This window comes from Engystomops pustulosus, chromosome 5, assembly GCF_040894005.1.
Source record: "Engystomops pustulosus chromosome 5, aEngPut4.maternal, whole genome shotgun sequence".
NCBI lineage: Eukaryota > Metazoa > Chordata > Amphibia > Anura > Leptodactylidae > Engystomops > Engystomops pustulosus.
In genome coordinates, this window is record NC_092415.1 from 136,203,464 (window position 1) to 136,229,119 (window position 25,656).

At 42.8% G+C, this 25,656-nt stretch overlaps 1 protein-coding gene across 5 annotated transcripts in view; it reads left to right on the plus strand.

The window, feature by feature from the left end:
• The window catches only part of ADCY1 (adenylate cyclase 1), a 326,787-nt gene that overhangs the window by 128,261 nt on the left and 172,870 nt on the right, over positions 1 to 25,656 (plus strand). For all 5 annotated transcript variants that reach the window (XM_072153115.1, XM_072153117.1, XM_072153116.1 and 2 more), the window contains exons 4-5: positions 9,116 to 9,227; positions 22,535 to 22,662. In XM_072153115.1, coding sequence (XP_072009216.1) covers positions 9,116 to 9,227; positions 22,535 to 22,662 — 240 coding nt within the window. The remainder of the gene's footprint in view (positions 1 to 9,115; positions 9,228 to 22,534; positions 22,663 to 25,656) is intronic.

The window sequence follows — 25,656 nt, forward strand, 5'->3', positions numbered from 1 at the left end:
CCGGTAAGCTTACCGGCACCGATCGCGGGTGTTTTCTTGCTGATCGCTGCCGGCGGCTTCAAACAGATGGCGGTGCATAGGTGCCGCCATCTTTCCGAGGATCGCCACTTCCCTTGACGTCATCGGGGAGCGACGATCCGTCGCCATGGTAGCTTCGGGTCTCACGAAGACCCGAAGCTACTTCGGGTTAACCCATTCATTACAATGTGCTACCAGCACATTGTAATGTATGAGGAGTAAAATCCCCATATACTGCCATACTGTAGTATGGCAGTATATGGTAGGATCGATCAGACAACCTAGGGTTAAAGTACGCTAGGGAGTCTGAAAAATAGTAAAAATAAAAATAAAAAAAAGTTAAAAAAAATATATAATAAAAAAACCTAAAAATTCTAATCACCCCCCTTTCCCTAGAACTGATATAAATATAAATAAACAGTAAAAATCATAACCACATTAGGTATCGCCGCGTCGGAAAATGCCTGATCTATCAAAATATAATAACGGTTTTTCACTGCGTTTAACCCCGTAATGGAAAATCGCATCCAAAGTCAAAACTGGCACTTTTTTGCCATTTAAAAAAAAATTTAAAAATTCTATAAAAAGTGATCAAAAGGTCGTACAGTCCTAAAAATAATATAATTGAAAACATCATCAAAAGCCGCAAAAGATGACACCACCCTTAACTCCATACAACGAAGTATGGAAAAGTTATAAGCACAAGAAGACGGCAAAAAAAAAAAAAAATTTTGTTCATGAGGTTTTAATTTTTGTAAATGTATGAAAACATTATAAAACCTATACAAATTTGGTATCCCTGTAATCGCACTGACCCAAAGAATAAATTAGATGCGTCATTTGTGGTGTGAAGTGAAAGCCGTAATATCCAAGCCCACAAGAATACGACACAAATGCTTTTTTTCACCATTTTCACTGCATTTGGAATTTTTTTACCGCTTCCCAGTACATGGCATGGAATATTCACTATGAAGTGCAATTTGTTACGCAAAAAACGAGCCGTCACATAGCTTTTTACGTGTAAAAATAAAAAAGTTATAGATTTTTGAAGGTGGGGAGTGAAAAATGGAAATGAAAAAACGGGAAAGGGCCCGGTCCTTAACCGGTTAAACGGCTCCAAAGAAGATTAGCAATTTTGATAAATGCTGGATTAATATGTTGTTTTTTCATTCAGTTGACTTAAAACTGAATTGCTGCTGTCAGGGTTCTGGGTCTGTGGACCCTTTGGACCACCGTGGGAGATGGTATTAGCCCACAACTGGGACCGGAGTCTAAGTGGCACCTGGTCTTCAACAGGGCCCACCGCAAAGCGGGATGGTCTTGCTGCTGCGGGGTGCCACCAGGTCGTTCCACAGGTGCGACTAGGCCACAGTGGCAGCCAAGGACACACTCCGAACCCGGGATGACAGCGGGAGTACAGAATAGGAAGAAACACTGAAACTCACGGCAGGAACGCGGGAGCAGGCACACAGAACAGACTGGAAAGCGGGAAGAGGATCACAGGAACACAGGAGCAGGATAACGGCAACAGAGGAGCAGAAACTGGAACGCAGGAACACTGGAATGGAACACGGGAACACTCAGGTACACAGGAACACTGGAACGCAGGAGGGCTTTCACTTCACAAGGCGGGGAATGATGGGAGCTGCCATATTATATAGCAGAGCTGGAAGTGACTAGCGCCAATCACCAGGTCACTGACCCTTTAATTCCCGGAGAGCCAGCACGTGCCCTAGGGAGCAGGGACGTGCGTATGGCCTAGTCAATACCGGAGTTGGATTGTGGAGAGGTAAGTGCGGGCCTGGGGACGAGGCAGTGCCACAGAGAAGGGCACGGGTGTGCCCACGATCTGAGACTTGGATCACGGGGGGTCCCCATGACAGTACCCCACTTAGGGCCTGCCCACTTCTTAGGCCTCCACCTCTTCTTTTTTGGCCTAAGACACCTCTGGTGGAGACTATGATCCAGAATATTCTCATCAGATAAAATCCTTGCCTGGAGATAGCTGCTGAGGAACCAGCTCCTGTCCAGCAATATCCGAAGAGGTCAGGATAGGTGGCGGTGATGCAATGCAGTGTGCGTCTCACTCTGCTCCCCAACTCTGGACCTCCCCAGTCTTCCAGTTGATGAGCGGAGAGTGAAGTTGCAGCCATGCATGACCCAGTACAAGAGATGAGGTGGATCGTGCAGGACATAGAATATCCTTTCTTTGTAATGAGCTCAAACCTGGAGAAGAACTGGGTTCAGTGCGGTACCGGACCGGATCAAACAAGATTTGTCGACAGAAAATAAGGATAGGGGATTCTTCAGAGGTAACACTGGAATGCAATGCTGAATCCGTCGGGTTTTCGTTTGGCCACGCCCTCGATTTCCGTCGCGTGCATGCCGGCGCCGATGCGCCACAATCCGATAGCGTGCGCCAAAATCCCGGGGCAATTCAGGGAAAATCGTCGCAAATCGGAAATATTCGGGTAACACCTCGGGATAACGCGAATCGGGCCCTTAGTAAATTACCTCCACAGTCTTTACACCTAGGGATGTTCCTTCCAGAAGCCCAAGGTGTTGGCGTCCACTGGATGTGGGAGAACGGACAGGACAAGCCCCAGTGGAGTGTTCGGGACTAGAACAGTACAAGCAAAGTTTTTCCCGGCAACGCCTAGAACATTCCTCGACAGTAAACAGCTGAAGTTCCACTTCAGTGGCTGGAGGCTGAAGCGGCTTTTGGAAAACCGGAGCCAAGCGAGGTAGTTGAGGAAGCGGAGCTTGTGGTTGCCCGTGATGCAATTCTCTAGCACGCTCCATAAACCGCCCGTCTATCCAAGTGTCCAGGGCGATGAGACCACTTAGAGTAGCCGGCAGATCACGGGTAGCCAGTGACCTGGAGAGACCGTCCTTTTTTGAAAGTTGCTGACAAGGCCTCGTCATTCCAGGAGAGCTCAGAAGCCAGGGTACGGAACATCACAGCATATTCGCCCACTGATGAGTCTCCTTGTAGCAGGTTAGGCAGGACCGTTTCAGCTGAGGTGGCTCTTGCGCGTTACTCAAACATGGACCGGAATTCAGCCAGGAACACTGCAAGGGTGGCCGCCACTGAATTGCCTCTGCCCCATAGAGAAGCCCAGGCCAGGGCTTTCCCTGAGAGCAAACTGACAATAAATGCCACTCTGGAGCGTTTGGTGATAAACTGGGATGGTATCAATTCAATGTGCAGCGAGCACTGGGTGATAAAGCCCCTGCACAATTTTGGGTCACCGTCATACTTGTCTGGCATAGAAAGTCTGAGCCTTGGTTCTGCTGGTAGAGGACGGGAAAACTGGAGAAGTCACAGGAGTAGTCACAGGATCCTGTTGCAGGGAGTCAAGCAGCTGTTGATTGTGGCAATCTCTGAGATTGAGAGACAAGACCTGAAGATACTTTTTTTAGGAGGTCGGGACCTATATTTAGAAATATATTGTCATATTTCTTGCATTTCTGCAAGGAAAAAGGAGGTCCTTGGACCAATATTTAAAACTTAGTTTTTATTGTTCCTTATTATTATGAACAAATTTTTTTTTTTTTTTGAAAATATAAATCTTTATTACAATGTTTACATATTTTACATGCATATTTCAAAAGACCATACAATATACTCTAAAAGTGTATACATTAATTACATTAGTCTTTTAAAATCCTTCATCTACAAAATTTTCCTTTATGCTAACACAAATTATTATGAACAAATTAGTATTTTTCTTGGTCTTTGTTCAGAAGTTGTGTGCTAGTCAAACATGAAGGTGAATTAAAATCGTAACGTGGTGGGAGCGGGAACTGTGTTCTAGTGGGGTTGGGAGGTAGGAATTTGGGTATTGGCAGGAGTAGATATGTTTGCACTGATGCGTTTAACAGGGAGTTTGATCTATGTGTCCCCTCAAAGGGGTGATAGAATCTATTACAAGGATGGCTCCTTAAGTACGTTTTAACACTACGGTATACACTACCCTGTTACGGTACGGCTTGTTGGATTACCGCTATTTATTAGCCACTCCGCCAGCTAAAATTCCCTATAAACTCTCTCCTAAATTTTGTACCTAGTTGCAGTGTGTCGCTGCAGATCGACACAATGCTATGCTAGATTTGTCCCACTTCTTATCACCACTTATTAAAAATGTAGGCGCTCATACAGCGCCCCCGACATGTTTCGCCATGATTATGCCGTCCTCAGGGGGTATCGGGGCTGAACTAATGCGCTCGGCGTGTTTCCACTCTTTTTAAAACCTTGTGATGTGACATCATTAGTGGGTGGATTTGGAAGGATCCAATCAGCAGCAGGTAGATTTTGCAATACATCAGCTGTTCCCCAATCTTCCCAACCCTTTCTCTACGTCTCTACGTCCAAACTAGCTATGTATGTCTCTGGGGTGACTGTGATATCGTGTAGTTTCCCAGTCACCCCAGATACATACATAGCTAGTTTGGAGGTAGAGACGTTATACAGCAGTATTCAGCACAAATTAGGCCTAAAAGCAGTTCAATTTTATTTGAACACATAAAGCACTTGTGCACCAACGTATGCTAATCTTTTTCTTGGATGGTGGGAGGACCAGCACGTCTTCACTGAAGAATTTACACCCTATACCAAACACATAGTATTCTGGGGAAGTTAAATAGATGACGTGCTGGTCCTCTGGGAGGGAGATGTCCCCAACTTCCAAGAATTCGTTCACAAATTAAATCAAAACACCATTGCCATGAAGTTCACTTCAGAAATCAACAAAAATAGAATTAATTTCCTGGATCTCACAATCACCACAGATCACACAGGTCATCTAGACACGACAATATACCGGAAGGAAACTGCCACAAACAACCTTTTAAACTGGGAGAGCTGGCATCCACACCATCTCAGAAGTGGAATACCAGTGGGTCAATATCTTAGAGGAAGGAGCATTTGCTCTATAGAGGGAGACTTTGAAAGAGAATGCTCCAATCTCTATTCCAGATTTAGAGAGAGGGGTTATCCGAAAAAAACTTTGCACAAAGCGTATCAAAGAGCTAAATTCACTAAAAGAGAGGATCTTCTGTCAAACAAATCCAAAGAAAATGATGCACATCTAGTAAGATGCATAGGTACCTATGATGCCCACTCACAAGAAGTTCTGGGGGTATTAAAATCTCTATGGCCCATTCTTAGCAATGATAAAGATCTAAAAAACATCCTACCATCCTCCCCTACCATTACATATCGGAGGGGAAAGAATGTAAGAGATCTATTGGTACACAGCCACCTTTCAGATAAAGTATCCAAAGGCAGTGATTGGCTACAAAACTCTTTAAAAGGATCGTACTCATGTGGAACTTGTACTTTCTGTAAATATATGGAGAAAACCAAAACTTTCATTAATCCGCCGGATCAAAAAATATATACGAAATCCGCAAATTCATTAACTGCAAAACCACTAATGTGGTCTATGCCGCCAAATGCAATTGTCCCAAACTGTACATAGGGAAGACAACCCAAGAATTGAGAAGAAGAATATTCTCCCATCTCAGTGCTACTCGAACTGGCAAAGACACATCTTTAGCCAGACATATAAGCCTCAAACACAATGGCGATATGGAGCACCTAAGATTTTGGGGAATTGACACTCTCAAAATTGGCCCTAGAAAAGGCAACTTAGATCGCCTTAGATTCAACTAGAAGCCCGATGGATTTATCAACTTAAAAGTCTAAGCCCATATGGATTGAATGAGGGCTTCACCTTTACCCCCTTTATCTAGGGCCACTAATCTTCAACTTCGACTCTACCAATATGAACAGAGATGCAGCTTTACGAATACAGCAACAACCCTGTATCAAATATATCATTTACACACTCTAAAATACAGAAATATTATTTTGGTGCTAGTAACCATCACACCTTCCCAACGGTATTAATTGTTCCTAACCCCTAGCCTTGTGATCACAATAACAATAACGATCAAAAAAATAAATAAACATCAGCGTTATGGTGAGAACATACCTCTCAGCTTCCCCACCAAGTACCCCCCCAGCCAACAAAAAGAAATAACACACATTAAGTAGCCTTTGTAGATATACAGACCTCAAATGACGCTAAAATATGTCTTTTCTTGCACAAATATGGTTATTATAGCTAGTCCAAAAGTAATAATATTATACATTAATTCTGAGAGATAACGATCCACCTGTACTAACAACAGGGACCTGCAAGTATACTTACCCGTGCTATGAATTTCTAAGTCGGCACGCATGCGCAAGTAATTCTAATTCTCCGACGCAAATCATGACAACGCGGAGGAACCCATGCTGAGAATTTCTAAGTCGGCATGCATGCGCAAGAATTTCTAAACTACCGATGTAACCATGACAATGCGAGTCCCTCAATGATGAGGTAATAGTAAATAACCAATCAGAAACAAGGGTTGGGAAGATTGGGGAACAGCTGACGTATTGCAAAATCTACCTGCTGCTGATTGGATCCCTCCAAATCCACCCACTAATGATGTCACATCACAAGGTATTAAAAGGAGTGGAAACACACCAAGCGTGTTAGTTCAGCCCTGATACCACCTGAGGATGCCATAATCATGGCGAAACATGTCGGGGGGGCTGTATGAGCGCCTACATTTTTAATAAGTGGTGATAAGAAGTGGGACAAATCTAGCATAGCATTGTGTCGATCTGCAGCGACACACTGCAACTAGGTACAAAATTTAGGAGAGAGTTTATAGGGAATTTTAGCTGGCGGAGTGGCTAATAAATAGCGGTAATCCAACAAGCCGCACCGTAACAGGGTAGTGTATACCGTAGTGTTAGGCTACATTCACATGGACGTATGAAAACAGCCGTATCCGTACCGTACCGTTTTTTTACGGATTACATACGGCCACATTCATTTCAATGAACAATACGTCTGACCATTTATATTGCCGTTGTTAACTCCGTTCTGTACCGTACCGTATACTAGCCATATAAAAATATAGAGCATGTCCTATTTTCTCCCGTATTTCAGTTCCGTATGCCCTAGAAGTCTATGGGGACGTATAAAATACTGGTTACATACGTGCTGCATACGGATGAAAAACGTCACGTATATACGGCCCGTAAATACGGGACTGGAGAAATCATACGTCCGTGTGAATGTAGCCTTAGAACGTACTTAAGGAGCCATCCTTGTAATAGATTCTATCACCCCTTTGAGGGGACACATAGATCAAACTCCCTGTTAAACGCATCAGTGCGAACATATCTACTCCTGCCAATACCCAAATTCCTACCTCCCAACCCCACTAGAACACAGTTCCCGCTCCCACCACGTTACGATTTTAATTCACCTTCATGTTTGACTAGCACACAACTTCTGAACAAAGACCAAGAAAAATACTAATTTGTTCATAATAATAAGGAACAATAAAAGCTAAGTTTTAAATATTGGTCCAAGGACCTCCTTTTTCCTTGCAGAAATGCAAGAAATATGACAATATAAGCAGCTGTTGAAGCTCGGCGGCAACTTTGCCTAGAAGTTTTCCTTGAGCAGCAATCTGTTGAGACTGCCGGGCGACAACGCTGTGAAGATTAGTCCGTTCCGGAGGTGACTCCTTGGCAGGGTCCATGACCGGATCTTACTGTCAGGATTCTGGGTCTGTGGACCCTGTGGAGCACCGTGGGAGATGACAGCTGGGACTGGAGTCTAAGTGGCACATCCCACGGTGCCACTAGGTCGTTCCACAGGTACGATTAGCCCGCGGTGGTAGTCAAGGTAATAATGCAGAACACAGTCCGAGCCTGGGATGACGGCGGGAGTACAGAGTAGGAAGGAACACTGGAACTCACGGCAGGAACACGGGAGCAGGCACACAGAGCAGGAATAGACTGGAACACAGGAGTAGGATAACGGGAACACAGGAACGGGACACTCGAACACACAACAACACGGGAGCAGGAACTGGAACGCAGGAACACAGTAATGGAACACGGGAACATTCAGGAGCACAGGAACACTGGAACGAGGGAGGGCCTTCACTTCACAGGGAATGACTTGAAAATTCGGCGGGGAATGATGGTAGCCATTTGGCTACAAATGTTTTCAGGTAACATAACATACTTGCAATTTTACTGAAGTGCAAGTACACTAGAAAACACACAAAGATGACACCATTTTGGAAGCTAAACCCCTCAAAGAATTTATCTAGGGTTGCAGTGGGCATTTTATCCCCGAAGGGTTGGCCCAAATATAATACAAAGTGAATGGTGCAGTGTAAGAATCTACCAACCGGATGAAAGACTGTATGCAAATGAGCCTGAGGGACTCCAGGCTCCATTAACACTTTATGGAGTCTGGATCCTCTCAGGCTCATTTGCATACAGTCCTTCATGCTGGTGGTAGATAGTACTAGATTTCTTTTGGGGTACCATGTCATGTTAGCAGAGCTGCTGAGGTACCAGTAAAATAGAACCCCCCCCCCGAAAAGTGGCACGATTTAGGAAACTACATACTTCAAATATTTTATCTAGGCTTCTAGCTAGCATTTTTACTTCCTGAAATGCTGGCCAAAATGTAATACTGAGCCTATTCTCAATACCCCATGTTGGACGGCAAAATAAAAATAAATACTTGAAAAATATATAAATAATGAAAGTATAATACCAGTAAGTTTAGTAAGTAGCAGGACTATTGAGTCACTTGATGAACATTCAGGGATTTTCTACAAGACAGTTAAGGCCCATGGGCAACTTATGTAAAAGAGTGGCCAACCGCTTTAACTAAAATAGGTTTTAAAATGGCATCGTCCAGAAGCAATGGGTCATTAAAGTATGTACCCCCAATATGTTGCCTTTTGCTCACATTCTTAAAAAATTGTTACGGTACTGCTTTTGGAATGTGGGAGTAAGCAAAATATGACAAAAAGTGCCTGACCATTGGCTGGTGACTACTGTGTTAAGAATTACTTCTCAGTTCAGTAAAACTGTATAAATTCGATTCAGACATGACCCTATTATCAACTAAATACTTTCCTAATATTGTTAGCATAGATCTTTTTCAGAGTTTAAATAATTGCATGATGAATAATAATTTCTAACCCATGTCTTTCTTTTCAGCATTTTATTTGCAGATATTGTTGGCTTCACAAGTTTGGCATCGCAGTGCACAGCTCAGGAACTGGTCAAGCTGTTAAATGAATTGTTTGGGAAGTTTGATGAATTGGCAACCGTAAGATTTAGATTTTTGTTTTATTGAATTTAATTCTGTTGAAGTGATGCAAACATTTTAAATCTGAAACTAATCCTCTTTAATCCCTTAAAGGAGTATTCTCATCTCGGCACTCGCATTCAGTTTCATTAATCTGCCATATGTAAACATTTCTTCAATTGGATGTTAATAAAAAAAATGTACCTGTGTGAAGATAATTCCTCATAAATGTAGTCATATGGTCCCTTACAAACGAGATGGCTTCCTCGGATACGGCCACCTCTGCTGGAGTCATTGCACATAGAAACAGAAGGTTATTGTATTTGAAATGCCCGGGAGTTACTGCAGGTCCCACAGCTGTCCTGTGGTAATGAACGCTGAACCCAGTTGGTCAGGCAGGACTCTATAGAGCAAGTCTGGCCACCGCTGCCAAAATGTGATTGTGGTCGTATCCGAGGAAGCCATCTGGTTTCTAAGGGACAACATGGCTACATTTATGAGAAATTATCTTCACACAGGAACATTTTTTTTAATTAACATCCAATTGAAGAAATGTTTACAGATGGCAAATGAATTTAATTAAATGTAAATGCCCAGATGGGAATACCCCTTTAAGGACGCAGCCTGTTTGTACGTTAAGGCTCGGTCCTTTTATAAGAAGTCTGACCAGGGTCTCTTCCTGTGGTAATAACTTTTCAACACTTTAAGATATCCCTGTGATTTTGAGATTGTTTCGTTGTGAAACATTGTAGTTTATGTTAGTAGTGTCATTTCGGTGATCTGTTCCTTTTTTGGGGGGGTAAAAATTCAAAAATTTAGGAAAAATTTGAAAAATGCGAAATTTTTGGTGATCAATTCACTTTGGAAGTGCCCTATAAAGGCTTTTGTACTATATACCCCCACAAGTAACACATTATGTGAACATTTTATGAACTTAACATATCAACCTATTCAAATCAGCATTTAAGAAGCATGTTAAACCTTTAATTATTTTTCCAGAAGGAAACAAAAGTGGATTTGAAATTCTGAAATTTCAATTTTTGATTACCATTTTTTTCATCTAGCCCTAAAATGGACACAGTGGGGCTCATTTACTAAGGGTCCGAATAGCGCACTTTTGTCGGGATTCCCAATGATTTCTGATTTGCGTCAAATTGCCCCAGGATTTTGGCGCACGCGATCGGATTTTAGCACATCGGCGCCGGCTTTCGCACGACAGAAATCGGGGTGCGTGGCCGTCGGACAACCGGTTGAATTTTAAAAAGAATTTGTGTTGCAAGATCAGCACTACATTCACCGGGAATAAGCAGGTGAACTCCGCACGGACACTTGGTGGATATCGGGCGCACCGACCTTAGTGAATGCCGGCACACCCGAATCCTCATCGGAGAACGCGCTGCTGGATCGCGACTGGACCAGGTAAGTAAATGTGCCCCAGTGGAGCTCATTTACTAAGGGTCCGCGGAGCACATTTTTGTTGATTTCCATCAATCTGTTTTTCGCCGCATTTAGCAGGGGATATTTGTGCACGCGATAGGATTTTGGCGCATCGGCGCCGGCCTGCACATGACAGAAAACGGGGGGAGGGCCTTCGGACAACCCAACGGATTCGGACTTCGCGCGGGATTTAACATTTCGAATTGTGTCGCTAGACATGCACTTATAAGCACTGGGAAGAAGAAGGTGAACTCCGGTGGACCTCAGCGGGGAAGCGATGGATGCAGGAACTCGGGCACATGAGCTACATGAATTGCACCGGACTTCATCTTCGTCGGACCGTCTGAATTTGGGATCGTGACAGGACCAGGTAAGTAAATTTGCCCCATTCAGAAGGCATTTGAGGTAAATATACATCCCCAAATTTTTGCCCTGCTTCTTCCGAGTACAGCAATACTGCTGTTTGGTCGCACAGCGATGTCCAGAACAGAGTTCGTACTATTGTGTTTTTGGAAGGGCAATTTGGCTGCAAATGTTTTGTGGTGCCTCTCTTGAACATGTACATAGAGTCCGCCATAACAACCTCCTGCGGCAGAGAGTTCCACAGTCTCACTGCTCTTACAGTAAAGAACCTTTGTCTATGGTGATGGTAAAATCGCCTCTCCTCTAGGCGTAGAGGATGCCCCCTTGTCCTGGTCACAGGCCGAGTTATAAAAAGATCTTTGGAGAGATCCTTGTACTGTCCGTTCAGGTATTTGTACATTGTAATGAGGTCTCCCCTCCGTCGTCTTTTTTCTAAACTGAATAATCCCAAATGTTTTAATCTGTCAGTGTATTCTAATCCCCCCATTCCCCTAATAATCCTGGTTGCTCTCCTCTGCGCCCGTTCCAGCTCTACTATATCCTTTTTATACACTGGTGACCAAAACTGTACACAATATTCCATGTGTGGTCTGACCAGGGATTTGTATAAGGGCAAAACTATGTCTTTATCATGAGAATCTATTCCTCTCTTGATACATCCCATTATTTTATTTGCTTTAGCAGCAGCCGCCTGGCTCTGGGCACTAAAATTAAGTTTACCATCCACCAATACCCCCAAGTCCTTTTCAGCTTCAGTTTTACTAAGTAATTGACCGTTTAGAACATAATTATACTTTTTGTTTCCATGGCCCAAGTGCATAACTTTACATTTATCTACATTAAACCTCATCAACCATTTCTCTGCCCATCCCTCAAGCTTCCACAAATCCCTCTGTAATGCTAAACTATCGACCTCAGTATTTATTACTTTACACAGCTTAGTATCATCTGCAAATATTGAAACTTGACTGTGTAAACCCACTACAAGGTCATTAATAAAAATATTAAAAAGAAGTGGCCCCAATACTGACCCCTGTGGCACTCCACTGGTAACATCAACCCAATCTGAGAATGTGCCATTAATGACCACCCTCTGTTTTCTATCACTAAGCCAATTACTTACCCAAATACACAGATTTTCTCCTATTCCCAGCAGTCTCATTTTATATACCAACCTTTTATGTGGCACGGTGTCAAATGCCTTTGAAAAGTCCAGATATACAACATCCACAGCGTCCCCCAGATCCAGTCTTGAACTTACCTCCTCGTAGAAACCAATCAGATTAGTCTGACAGGACCGATCTCTCATAAACCCATGCTGACGCTGGGTTATAAGGTTGTGCACAGTGAGATACTCCAGGATAGCATCTCTAATAAACCCCTCAAATATTTTCCCCACCACAGCAGTTAGACTCACGGGTCTGTAGTTTCCAGGATCGCTATTTGATCCTTTTTTGTATATTGGTACCACATTTGCTATGCGCCAGTCCTGTGATGTGATGTGCATGGCCAGCTTCTTGTACCACACCCTCGACTTCCGCATGGTGTTATATGGCTGAACTACCTGGTCCGCCAAATTCTCCCCTCCCATGTACCTATTATAATCCAAAATACAGTCCGGCTTGGGGGTTTCTGCACTGGTACCTCGTACAGGGGCAGGGGTGGTGGTTTGCCCATGTATTGTTGTTAGTACAAGGACATCCCTCTTGTCCTTGTACCTAACACACAATACTGAGTTGCTGAATAGTGCTCGGCTCTCATGCCTTCAGAGCTTTTCCCCTAGCAGCGACTTAGGGAGACCTCTCTTATTCCTTCTAACAGTGCCGCATGCCGCAGTTTGTCTGGAAACGAGGCACTTGAACAGGGTAGTACTAGTATAAAAATTATCCAGGTAGAGGTGGTAGCCCTGGTCCAATAGTGGATGCACCAAATCCCAAAGTATCTTTCGAGTAATTCCCAGGAAGGGGGGGGGGGGGCATTTAGGGGCACTATTCTAGAGTCCTTCCCTTCATATACCCTGAACCTAAAAGTTTACTGTGATGCACTCTCACACCCTCTTATTGGGTAGGTACTGGCGAACTGAAGTCTCCCTTTGAAATTTACCAGGGACTCGTCCACTGATATGTTCCTCTTTGGAGTATACATTTCCATAAATCAGGCACTCAGTCTACTATGGGCCGGACCTTATACAACCTATCATAACTGGTGTCATCTCTGGGTGGGCACTGAGAATTGTCGGCAAAATGCAAAAACCTATGGATGGCTTCAAAGCGCATCCTATTCATCGCCATGTGGAACATTGGGGTGTGGTACAGTATGCCTGGGCTCCAATAGTCACTGATAGAGGGCTTTTTGACGAGTCCCAGAAGAAGTACTATGCCCCAATACTTCTCTATCTCTGCTGCAGGGGGTCCACCTATAGGGTTGCGCATAAAAAGAAGTGGGGTTTTGGGTAAAATATTGTGCAGCGTAGAGATTGGTCTGGGACCCCATCAAACCAATTAGGTCCTCACTTTAAAAAAAAAAAAACCTTGCCATGTCCCTGGATATCCTAGGACTGGCTGTAAAATCAGGGACCTAGGGGCATAACTACTGGGGGTCACCTATGTGGGATCAGAAGTCCCGGGCACTCCGGCAGAAGTCCCGGGCACTCCGGCAGAAGTCCCGGGCACTCCGGCAGAAGTCCCGGGCACTCCGGCAGAAGTCCCGGGCACTCCGGCAGAAGTCCCGGGCACTCCGGCAGAAGTCCCGGGCACTCCGGCAGAAGTCCCGGGCACTCCGGCAGAAGTCCCGGGCACTCCGGCAGAAGTCCCGGGCACCCCTGTACTTGGATACGCTTAAATTGCATTCACACATGGAGTATACATTGTGTTTTGAAACTCAAAGCAGAGGCTGTTCTAAGGAGATTTCCCTAATTGTATTGCAAATACATTGCGTTTCCCTTAACGTGATGTTAATGCAACAACATTGATTAGGAACAACTTACATTAGGCACAAGAACACCTTTGAAACGCAATGCAAACGCGTGAACCCAGCGTCAAAGCTTAAAGGAAACCTACCATGGGGAATCTTCCATCAGAAGTAGATATGATGCTAGATCCCTCCTGCCTGCCTCTGCCCTAATCTGTAAATTAATAATCTTGGAACATGACTTAACTTTCTTTTAGTAATATGTAAATTAACTGCAGAGGCTTCTTGGGCATGGAATAGCCTTAGCTTTCCAGTGCCCGGCCAGGCCACAGGACAGGGCACAGTAGCCTCTGCAGTTCATTTACATATCCCTAAAATAATGTTTGTTTTTTTTAGGTTCCAGGATTATTAAATTACAGATCAGGGCAGAAACAGACAAGAGGAATCTACCAATTCTGCTGCTGATGATAGATTCCTTATGGTAGGTTTCCTTAAGCTAAACCATTGGAGGAATTAGATTTTTTGTTAATTTCAGAAATGAATAGAGCAGGTGATAATAGTAAACTTTGTAATATATTTCATAAACTTTCTTTGTGACCAAGAATAATTGGCACCTGCGGTTGTGGTCACACTTCGCTTGCATTGCATTTAGAAATGCTACTGGGAGGGCTTGGCCCTATTGCATTTGTGTTTCCATTGAATCAATGTATGCCAGTGTAGTAGAACAGTCATCCTATTCATCGGTTGGCATCTGCTGGTTGTTATGACAACAAGGACCCTAACACAGGGTTCCATGGCGGTCTTAAGAGGCTCTGTAAAGGAGTCTGCCCTAGGCTATTTTACAAATATAGTGAATTTGAAATATACTGTAATACTATAGTATTGAAGTATATTACCGTATTTTCTGCCCTATAGGGCGCACCGGACTATAAGGCGCAATAGTCCGATGCGCCTTATATATGTAATAATTACATATATAAGGCGCATCGGACTATAAGGCGCGGGGTCCGGGGGCGTGTCGGAGGTCCGGGGGCGTGTCGGAGGTCCGGGGGCGTGTCGGAGACGCGACGGGGCGCGGCGACGGGACGCGACGCCGAGACGCGACGGGGAACGCGGGGAAGGTGAGCGGGGAAGGTGAGGGGGAGGTGGAGGAGGGCAGCGGACCATACTTACATTGGTCCCCGCTACCGGAGACAGCAGATCTCCAGCGGGAACTGCAGACCACGCGGCAGAAGTTGTTCGTGCCGCGTGGTCTGCAGTTCCCGCTGGAGATCTGATGTCTCCGGTAGCGGGGACCTATGTAAGTATGGTCCACTGCCCAGCGCCATACATAGGGCGCACCGGACTATAAGGCGCACTTTGGATTTCCACGGAAATCCAATGCTTTTAAGTGCGCCTTATAGTCCGGAAAATACGGTATATAAGTGATCATACCCCGTAAAGTTAGAGTATCCTTGGAGTCTATAAATGCAGTTAAAAAAATAAATAAAAAAAAGTTAAAAATAAATAAAAAAACATAAAAGTTTAAATCACCCCCTTTCCCTAAACTGATATAAAAATAAAAAAATAAAATCATAATACATGCTAATCGACATGCCAATGTATGACTTTGATGCTTTGATCTCCTGTATGTAAACCATTAGCTCTTAATAAAAGAATTTGAAAAAAAAAAAAATAAATAAATAAATAATACATGTTAGGTGTTAAGTATTTGAATAAGTTCTGATCTATCAAAATATGAAAACGGATATTCCTGACGGCAGACCCTGTAATGTAAAGTAGCGCCCTGATGTCCATATCAGCACAAGGCATTTTCACAACACATTTTAATAAAAAGTGATCAAAAGGTCATACCCAAAAAATGGTGTCACTGCCTCTCCTATGCTGTGTGCTTTCCCTCGGTGGTCTAAAGCACCTGGTCCCGTGGCTCCTCAGACCACCCAATAGCCAGGGCATACCCCTGTTTATGGACTTATTTCATCCAACACAGTCCAAGGCCCCTAGCGTGGGGATAACTGTGTCCCACCTGCCTGGTTCCTGTCTGGCTATGGGATAGCTGTTAGTTCATCCCTACTTCCCATGTTGGAACTGCTGCTGCATTATACGGTTCATGGATCCCCAGGTCACCTAGGCCTGTTTTGCCACTCCCTCTCCCTGACCTGTAAGGTTGATTTGCATGGACTTCTTCTGAGGGTGTTTTGTATCTCCTGGTTCCTAGTGTCTTCTGGATGGTGTCAGGCCACAAACCACAGAGGCTGCTAACAAACTGAAACGCTTCAGAAGATGAGGCTAGCACATCCACCCCGCAATAGTATTAATATTAAACTTTATATACAGTAGCAGCATAATATTCTGTAGCACTTTGCAACTCATAGGGGACATAAACAAATAAAATAATTGTGGCTCCCATAGTTGATGCATAAGGATCAGGTCGGGTTTGTGCGATTGACCGGCGGGAGACAATACTCGGCGAGTAGCTGACTTGCTAGATGTAATTAAAAGGTCAGATGGGGGCTCCCTTCTACTTTTTTTTTTAAATCAAAAGTAAATCAGATAATTTTTATTTGATTTTTATAAACGCTAATAAACAAGTGGTCACGCATTACAGCTCTATTGACAAGGTATGTTACATGTAGGAAATTGTCACCGTATTACACTGTATTACAAACATCCTTAATCAATTTTCAATAAAAACTGTATCAAGAAAAATCTGACAGAGGTGCTGGGCAGGTGCTGGGCAGCTCTCCTCTTATGCGCTGGTGATACTTTATAATTGTAGGTATAACTGCTTTATTTTTCTATTTGCGCTTCCATTAACTCATTCAGTACTGACTAATTTCTAGGGCTTTGCACTATGCACTTTATGATGTTATGAAATATCCTGTCTATTGTCTACTAATTATTTGTGCTGCCCAGCGCCTATCTTTGGCTGTTTGCCTTGTAACCACCTGGTATTATGTGATTGTCTTATTTTTAACGCATATCAATAAATTTTATGTTTTAGTAACGCACGCTCATTTGGTTGCTTCTTTGGTCATTTAAATATCTGTGTCTGGTTGGAGCAGAATTTTCTGCTCCAACCTAACCCTACCGTCTTTGAATGGATTTGCTCACAGGGTCCCACTACTAAGGGTCTAATTTCCAGCCTGTTAACAATCTTTTATATGCGTACTAATGTATCACATCCCTACATCCCTGACTCAAAGGGAGTCCTGGTTTGGTAAACAACTTTCGCCAGAACAATGGCAAGAATCTGGGGGAGAGCGTGCAAGTCCTTTACTTGCATGCTATATAAGGAAAATCAACAAAAAATTTGGCTCAATTGGTTTCGAACACCTGAGCTTTTACATAAATTTTACCCCTCAGTCCCTAACAGCTGTTGGAGATGTGGAGGAGGGAATGCTATCTTGTTTCATAATTTTGGAGTTGCCCAGCTCTGCTTCATCTCTGGCTGGAGGTTAGATCCCTCATTGGGGATATGTTGATGTGCAAGTCCCTTTGGATCCCTAAATATTTATTATTAATCTTTTTCGGCTCTTTTAGGGGTTCAAATTCCAGGTCGTTCATACACATAGTAACGGCGGTGAAGTTTTTGATCCTTATACTGGAGGCTCTCTGTACCACCATCATTGTTAGATCTTTATGCGCACCTTAAAGGGGTATTCCAGGAATCAGCATAATTCATATACAAATGGGTACTCAAAATATAAGCTAATATGTAATTAGTTGTTTTTTTAAAATTTTGCTCCTCTAAGCAGAAAATGCTAATGACATTGACTTTAATGAAGAATTAAAATGCTACTGGCCCTTTAATCAGTCCGTTAATTACCTCCACGCGGTCCGTGGCAGAGCAGACACAGGACAGAAGATGGCCGCTGGTCACATGTCCACATCCAATGGCCTTGGCAGGTCATGTGATCAGCACCCTTTTTGGCTGTAGTCGGTTGGTTGCAGTGCATCCAGTATGGCCAGTGTTGTGGTGATGGCAGTTACACATCATTACTATTGTAACAGAGCAGGAAAGTCTGTTATATTATCACTGGGAGCAGAGCATAATAGGTAGGAGGAGTTACTGAGAACTAAAGGATCATGGAACTTGTAGTTTCCGGTGGCAGCCATCTTAGTGATAACTCCACCTACAAATCAAATCATAAAATCAAACTATTTAAGCTCCGTTTTGTGACTAATGACACTGAGTATTGTTGTATTCATTTATTTATATCACCATGGGTTTTTGTGTCAGATGTTCATATTCCTGGAATACCCCTTTAAAGATTTCAGATCTATGGAACACATGACTGCCAAACTTTGTTAAACTATGGATAACTTTGAAAAGACCTGGACTCAATGGGACATCTATACTGCTAGATTGATTTCCTGAAATTTTACTATATGGCACTATATGGCACATTCAGTTTCATTAATTCACCATATATAAACATTTCTTCAATAAGAAGTTATTAAAAAAATTACCTGTGTGAAGATAATTTCCTATAAATGTAGTCATATGGTCCCTTAGATACAAGACTGTGTGCTTGGATATGGCCACCTCTGCTGGAGGGATTGCCCAAAGAAACAAAAGATTTTTGTAAATTAAATGTCCGGGAGTTACTGCAGGTCCCACAGCCATCCTGTGGTAATGATCGCTTGAGTCAGGAGGTCCGGCAGGACTCAATAGCGCATGTCTGGTCACTACTGCCAAAATGTGAGGTGGCCGTATCCAAGGAAGCCATCACGTTTCTAAGGGACAACATGGCTGCATTTAAGAGAAATTATCTTCACACAGGAACATTTTTTTTAATAACATCCAATTGAACAAATGTTTACATATGGAAAATGAATTAAATTAAATGTAAATGTCCAGATGGAAATACCCCTTTTAAGCTTCTAACTAAAAACCTTTCATCGTAATTGACAGATGTTTCTTTCTTGTTGCTTTTTTTCTTGTTCAATATTTCATGCTAACATGGAGCTGTAAATACCCTGAAGAAATAAAGCTAAAGAGTGGAATAAAAAAGTTAAAAAAATAAAATGACGCACAACATGACAAAATAGTTCTAAAACAAAAAGGGAGAAAAATAACAGAAACTTGCAAATTACAGTAAATCTTAATCCCTGGAGGTGGAAGAAATATGGAACATCCCAGCTTGTTCCGGCAGCATCCATAGAGTTAACCCCTTTTTACCTGCATAACACAATGTTTTATATAATTTCTATTCAGTTCAGGTTTCAGAAGCTCCCATTGATTAATTAGTTAAAATAGTTTCTCATGATTGGACAAAGTGTTATTGAGAGGGAGAGTCCAGGAATATTTACACAGTTTTGACCATTTGTCTTTTGAGCTCCAAACAGTCATCAGGTCAGAGTTTATCAAGCTGTAAAAACTCCAGGATGTCATAAAAGCTGCCTGGACACTTCAAATGGTGCCAATTGTCCTATAGTTCAAAAATTCTACACACTTAAGATTAATTTTTCCATAACACCTCCCCCCTTTAAGACAAATTTGAAATGGATAACGCCATTTTAAATTTTTCCACCCCAATCATTGTGTTAGGCCAAGTAACATCACTCTTGGTGAATTGTACACTGCTGTGCTGGGACCCCCTGCTGACTTTATGGCTTTTGGCTGAAGAAACACTAAGGGTGCGTTCACACGTTGCAGTTAAAACTGCATCGCAATCAGTTTTGAAGTGGTTTTAGGTGCAGTTTTGTCAATTTAACAGGTGAAAGACATGAATTGAACGAGTGAATTTGATTATGAAGGGGAAACCTGCTCCACAAATGTCATTCACTCGTTCAGTTCATGTCTTTCACCTGTTTAATTGACAAAACTGCACCTAAAACCACCTCAAAGCTGATTGCGATGCGTGTGAACGCACCCTAAGTTCTGTCTCCACTCTACCAAGTGTGAAATGTTTAACTCTCTTCCTGCTGGAAAAATACCAATGGGGTTAGGTGTACATCATGTTTTGGTTTTACCTCTGTACAGCTATTGGGGTTCATCTCTTTACCATTGCGACTGCAGGGCTTAGGTTGGACCACTGGCTGAGCGCACTCATGACCACCCTATGCCCTTCCGCTCTGAGCTGGATTCAGGCAAAGCAGGAATCTTTAGAGTATATGCCAGGCCCCTTTCTGGGGAATTTACCTGACTGCTCCCTAAATCTGCACAGGCCACTCTCGCCACTGGGAACCCGACTTCACCGTGGACCCCAGTTTTCTCCCTTGGCACTGGTTCTAGTCTATAAGCTGTCTTTAGCTCATAGGCATACTTCATCTTTACCGTCTGAGTAGAGGCATATTTGTGGCTCATGCTCTGAGGGGGACGTGGGACAGACTTACACACCGTGGTCATGCTTGACTGGGGCGTGTAAAGGGTTAAACACCCGGGATCAGAGTTTTTCCGATCCCAGGTGTTAACGCCGGGTCTGGGCTGTGGTGTCACAGCCCGTCACCGCCACTTGCAGAACCCGATGTCCCGCTATCTTTTTCTGACGTGCCGTCATAGAAAGGCGTGGCGTCAGAAAAAGCACACTTCATTACCGCCGTAGAATCCCAATAGGGCGGTCATTAAGGGGATAACTTGTCTTCCTTCCAATGTTCAGATTACCTTTCTAATTCTTGGTCTCTTTTCCCCTTATTGGCAGCAGACAGACTTGTCTGGCCAAAACCGGTTTTAACCGACCTACCAACTAAACAAGAACTCCACCCCTTCATGTTACAACTAGTGTTTTTCTGTTGGGAGCACATTATCATGCTCCACCCACCTTCCAGAAGGCTCTGGATAAAACCAAAGTATTAACACTGCTTAAATCAGTTAGTGCCTGCAGTTACCGTATTTTTGGACTATAAGGTGCACCGGATTATAAGGCGCACCATCAATAAATGCCTGCTTAAATGTCTAGGTTCATATATAAGGCGCACCGGATTATAAAGTGCACCTAATTATAAGGATGAATGACCAGCAGGTGGCAGACCTGTGCACAATTCAAGGCAGCTGTTGTCTGTAAGTACAGTTCATATATAAGGCGCACCTTTGATTTCTGAGAAAATCTAAGGATTTTTTATGCGCCTTATAGTCCGGAAAATATGGTACAGGTGTCATTCTTGCCTAACAATTTGTGTCTGTAGTGTAGTGACAATGTAATCCATTCTCCACCTGTCATTTATACATACATAACACAGTTTGCATAAGAACATGTTACCTCATGAAACATAAAATACCACTTGTGCACAGGCCGAGCAAGAGCAATTAAGCTCTTGTACATCACACATGTATATTGATAAAATAAAGAGAACCGGTCAGGCAAATTAACCCCCTAAACTAAATATATGTGGCACAGCCAACCTCCCCCCCCCCCAGTGGTTGACTGACAGCTTGTATAATGGTGTGAGGTATTATGGTGTAATGTCTCCTCCATGTGCTTCCTGGTGTTGGCGCCCCCTGCAGCCTGTGTGTGTGTATAGGAGAGATACAACAGCTCCAGGCAGTGATGTTATAGCAGAACATGTCAGGTACTTGTGTAGCTGATGTCTGTGTCACACATGTGTAGAAGGAGGATGCAGCATGTCAGCAGATAAACCACAGACACTATTAATGCTTTACTATACATTACACACAGACATGAGAAGGGGGAGGAGAGGGGAGGGATAACAGGGGTGACATCACTGCCTCTGACCATGTGACCAGCCTCATTTATATAATAAAGAAAAGATAATTTTACAATGATTAATGTTTGAATTGACTAGATAAAGACTGGGATGGGATCCTTGTGAGCTGCTCCAACAGGTAGTAGTGACAGGACTAGTGATAGAGACCTGATGACAGGTATCCTTTAAAGGGGTATTCCAGGAATCAGCATAATTCATATACAAGTGGGCACTCAAAATATAACCTAATATGTAATTAGTTGTTATTTAAAATTTTGCTCCCCTTAGCAGAAAATGCTGATGACATAGACTGTAATGAAGAATTAAAATGCTACTGGCCCTTTAATCAGTCCGTTAATTTCCTCAGTGCGGTCCGTTGCAGGACAGAAGATGGCTGCTGGTCACATGTCCACATCACATGTCCTGTACCTGTCTGGGCAGGTCATGTGATCACCACTACGTTTGGCTGTTGTCGGTTGGTTGCAGTGCATCCAGTATGGTCAGTGTTGTGGTGATGGCAGTTACACATCATTACTATGGTAACAGAGCAGCACAGTCTGTTACATCATCACTGCGAGCAGAGCATAAGACAGAGGAGGAGTTACTGAGAACTAAAGGATCATGGAACTTGTAGTTTCCAGTGGCGGCCATCTTATTGATAACTCCACCTACTTTAGAGAGGCAATAATTTTTGTAAATCATAAAATTTAATTATTTAAGCTCCGTTTTGTGCCTAATGACATTGAGTATTGTTATATTCATTTATTTATATCATCATGGGTTTTTGTGTGAGACGTTCATATTCCTGGAATACCCCTTTAAGTAATATCCTTCCCTCCACACTTAAGCACATATTACAAGATATATAAGGAAAAGAGGCCATCCCCTTTAGTAATTTATATATAGTAAAACAGAGGCCATTGTAAATATATGTTTATTAAATTCTGAAATGCTGTACTTTGCAACAGGAAAACCATTGCAGAAGAATAAAGATTCTTGGAGACTGTTATTATTGCGTTTCTGGACTAACACAGCCAAAAACAGATCATGCACATTGCTGTGTTGAAATGGGACTGGATATGATTGACACCATAACGTAAGTACCTTTAATAAAACATTGACATTGTATTGATTCTGAGCCCTATCCTACATCCTCTATCTACCTTCACACCACTTCAAGGTTTTCATTAGCAATAGTTAACTAACTCTAATACTGTATCTTTGCTGGGCTCTTACATAGATGTTTTATGTAGTTCAGTATATCAGATTACTTTGTGACTGAATTAAACACCCAAGATTACAAGCAAGCGGAAGGAGCTCTGTGGATACTCAGCTTTTTGTGTATATTAAGCCTCCTGTCATACAAATTGTGTTCACCCAAGGCGTAATACGTGGCGAGAGTGCGGCCAGGTGCAGGAGGTTGGAGAGGTGTGGAGCGCTCTCTGTAGAAAGCTGCTTAGCCGCCGCTGTAACTCAGCAAGGTAGGGGACATGTCCCTTATTTCGCATGGCGGCCACCCGGCCAAGTTTTCGGTGTAGAGCGATACTGTGTGCTCACCTCACAGTGGCAAGGTGCCATGGACCTCTATGTAGGCTGTGATCTAGGCACAAATTTTGTGGTTGCATCACCGGTCTTTATGTGGTCATGTCAGTGGGGCCTTATTTTGTAAATACACTGTAAAATGGACCTTAGAAGTAGAGGTAAGATGAATGATTTCTTCCTATAGTTCTAGATTTGTGCAGGTTCACATATATTTTGGCACATGGATAGGTCATCCCCTTGTGATGTTTACACAATAAAGATCATTTTTAACCCCTTATCGCTCTGCGCCGTAGCTCTATGGTGCAGAGGTATAGGGAATGTATGAAGAGGGCTCACGGGCTGAGTCCTCTTCATACAAAGGTGGGGGTTGTTGCATATTGCAGCAAACCCCCACCGCTAATAACCGCGGTCGGTGCTTGCACCAACCTTGCTCTTAACCCTTTCAATGCCACAGGCAAAGTCGCCGCCGGCATTTAAAAGACGGCGGCGCGCGATCGGTTGCCATGGTAGCCTTGGGTCTACGTTTGACCCGAGGCTTAATGGCTTCTGCAGATTCGTTAAAATGAACCAGTGGCTCCTTGTAATGAATGAGCTGCAAAAATGCCATATATATATGCAATACAGAAGTATTGTAGTATATGGTAGGAACGATCTAACTATCTAGGGTTAATGTACCCTAGATGGTCTAAGATATAGTGAAAAAAAAAAGTTTAAAATAAGTTTTTAAAAAATAAAAAATATTTATAAAATATTAAAAATTCTAATCACCCCCCTTTCGCTAGAACTGATATAAAACATAATAAACAGTAAAAATCACAGACACATTAGGTATTGCCACGTCCCAAAAACGTCCCAAAATGCCCGATCTATCAAAATATAAAAGCGGTTACGGCCTGCAGTGACCTCCGAGACGGGAAATGGCGCCCAAATGTCCGAAATGCGACTTTTACACCTTTTTACATCACATAACAAATGGAATAAAAAATGATCAAAATGTCGCACAGACTTCTAAATGGTAGCAATGAAAACGTTGGCCCATTTTGCAAAAAATTACACCTCACACAGCTCCGTGCGCCAAAGTTTAAAAAAGTTATTAGCTTCAGAAGATGGCAAAAAAAATTTTTGCTTTTTTGTACACATTTAATTTTTGAATATGTATTAAAACACAATAAAATCTATATAAATTTGGTATCACCGCGATCGCACCGAACCAAAGAATAAAGCTGAGGTGTTATTTGGAGCGCACAGTCAAAGTCGTAAAAACTGAGCCCACAAGATGTGCCTTTTTTAAAATTTTTCCACATTTGGAATTTTTTTTCAGCTTTGCAGTACACGGCATGTTAAAATAAATAACATTACGGGAAAGTAAAATTTGGTATGCACAAAATAAGCCCTCACACAGGTCTGTACACGTAAAAATGAAAAAGTTATGGATTTTTGAAGGTGGAGAGCGAGAAATGAGCGAAAAAACCCTGCGTCCTTAAGGGGTTAATACCTTTCTTTACAATTTTACTCAGTTTTATTGCTTTTTTAGCCCCTATAACTCAGTGATGGTCAGTTTAAAATTCCAGAGTGTGGAGCAGGGACTCTGTAAGCAGACACTTCATAATTTCTCTTTGCTATGAGATGCTGTGTGCTGACCACATTGTTAGATTATCTGGTATAGGGTTTATATACACTTTCATTTAGCTTCTGAACATTCTACTAGTATCTGACAAATAAAAAAGAGAGATGATGAGATCAATAAGATGAATATAACAGACAACGATACACTTCACCTGTGCTACATCTGCGCTATAAAAAACAGGCCCCTGCTATAAAAATCTTATCTTACCTGTAACTTATAGATTTAGTTTTATCACGCTGCTTGTCAGCTGGAGGTATCTGTGTGTGTGTGTATGAGCGTGTGTTGGAATGCAGGGGGAGTGGCTGGAGTGCAGAGAGAGACTGCAGCGAGCAGAAAGAAATTTTTCATGAGAAGAAAATACCATGCCCGACCCTGGACAGATGAAGATTTACGGTCGGAACCCGAGGCAACCAAAATTGTATACACCAGGATTGATAGAGACTGGTTGGAATGATATTTGTGAATTAGAGAATGTGTTATTTTGTTATCCTTAATATATTTAAATATCTTGTTTTCATGGGAATACCCCTTTAAGAAGCTAGAAAACCTCTTTAATACTGATGAAGTTATACAGTAGTTGAGTGAAACTAAATTATTATTAAAGGGGTTTTCCCACAAATAATGTCCAATAATGCTCCTCTATAAAGAAATGTCCAGAAAAAACGCCCTTTACAAAAACAGTGTCCAGCAGGGCCCTCCTTTAAAAAATAAAAGGCCAGCAGAGACCATTTCATATACTCACCTCCAGCACTCAACCCCAGCATCCTCCTCTTCCCCGACTCGTCTCCTCAGCTCAACTTCGGCTTCCCAGCAGTGTGGCTCCCTGCCCGCTCGCACACACTATAATGCAGTTTGCTGACGCTTGATGATGTCACTTCCCAGTGTGTGTGCGTGTGGACATAGAGCATAGACTTGCTTCTA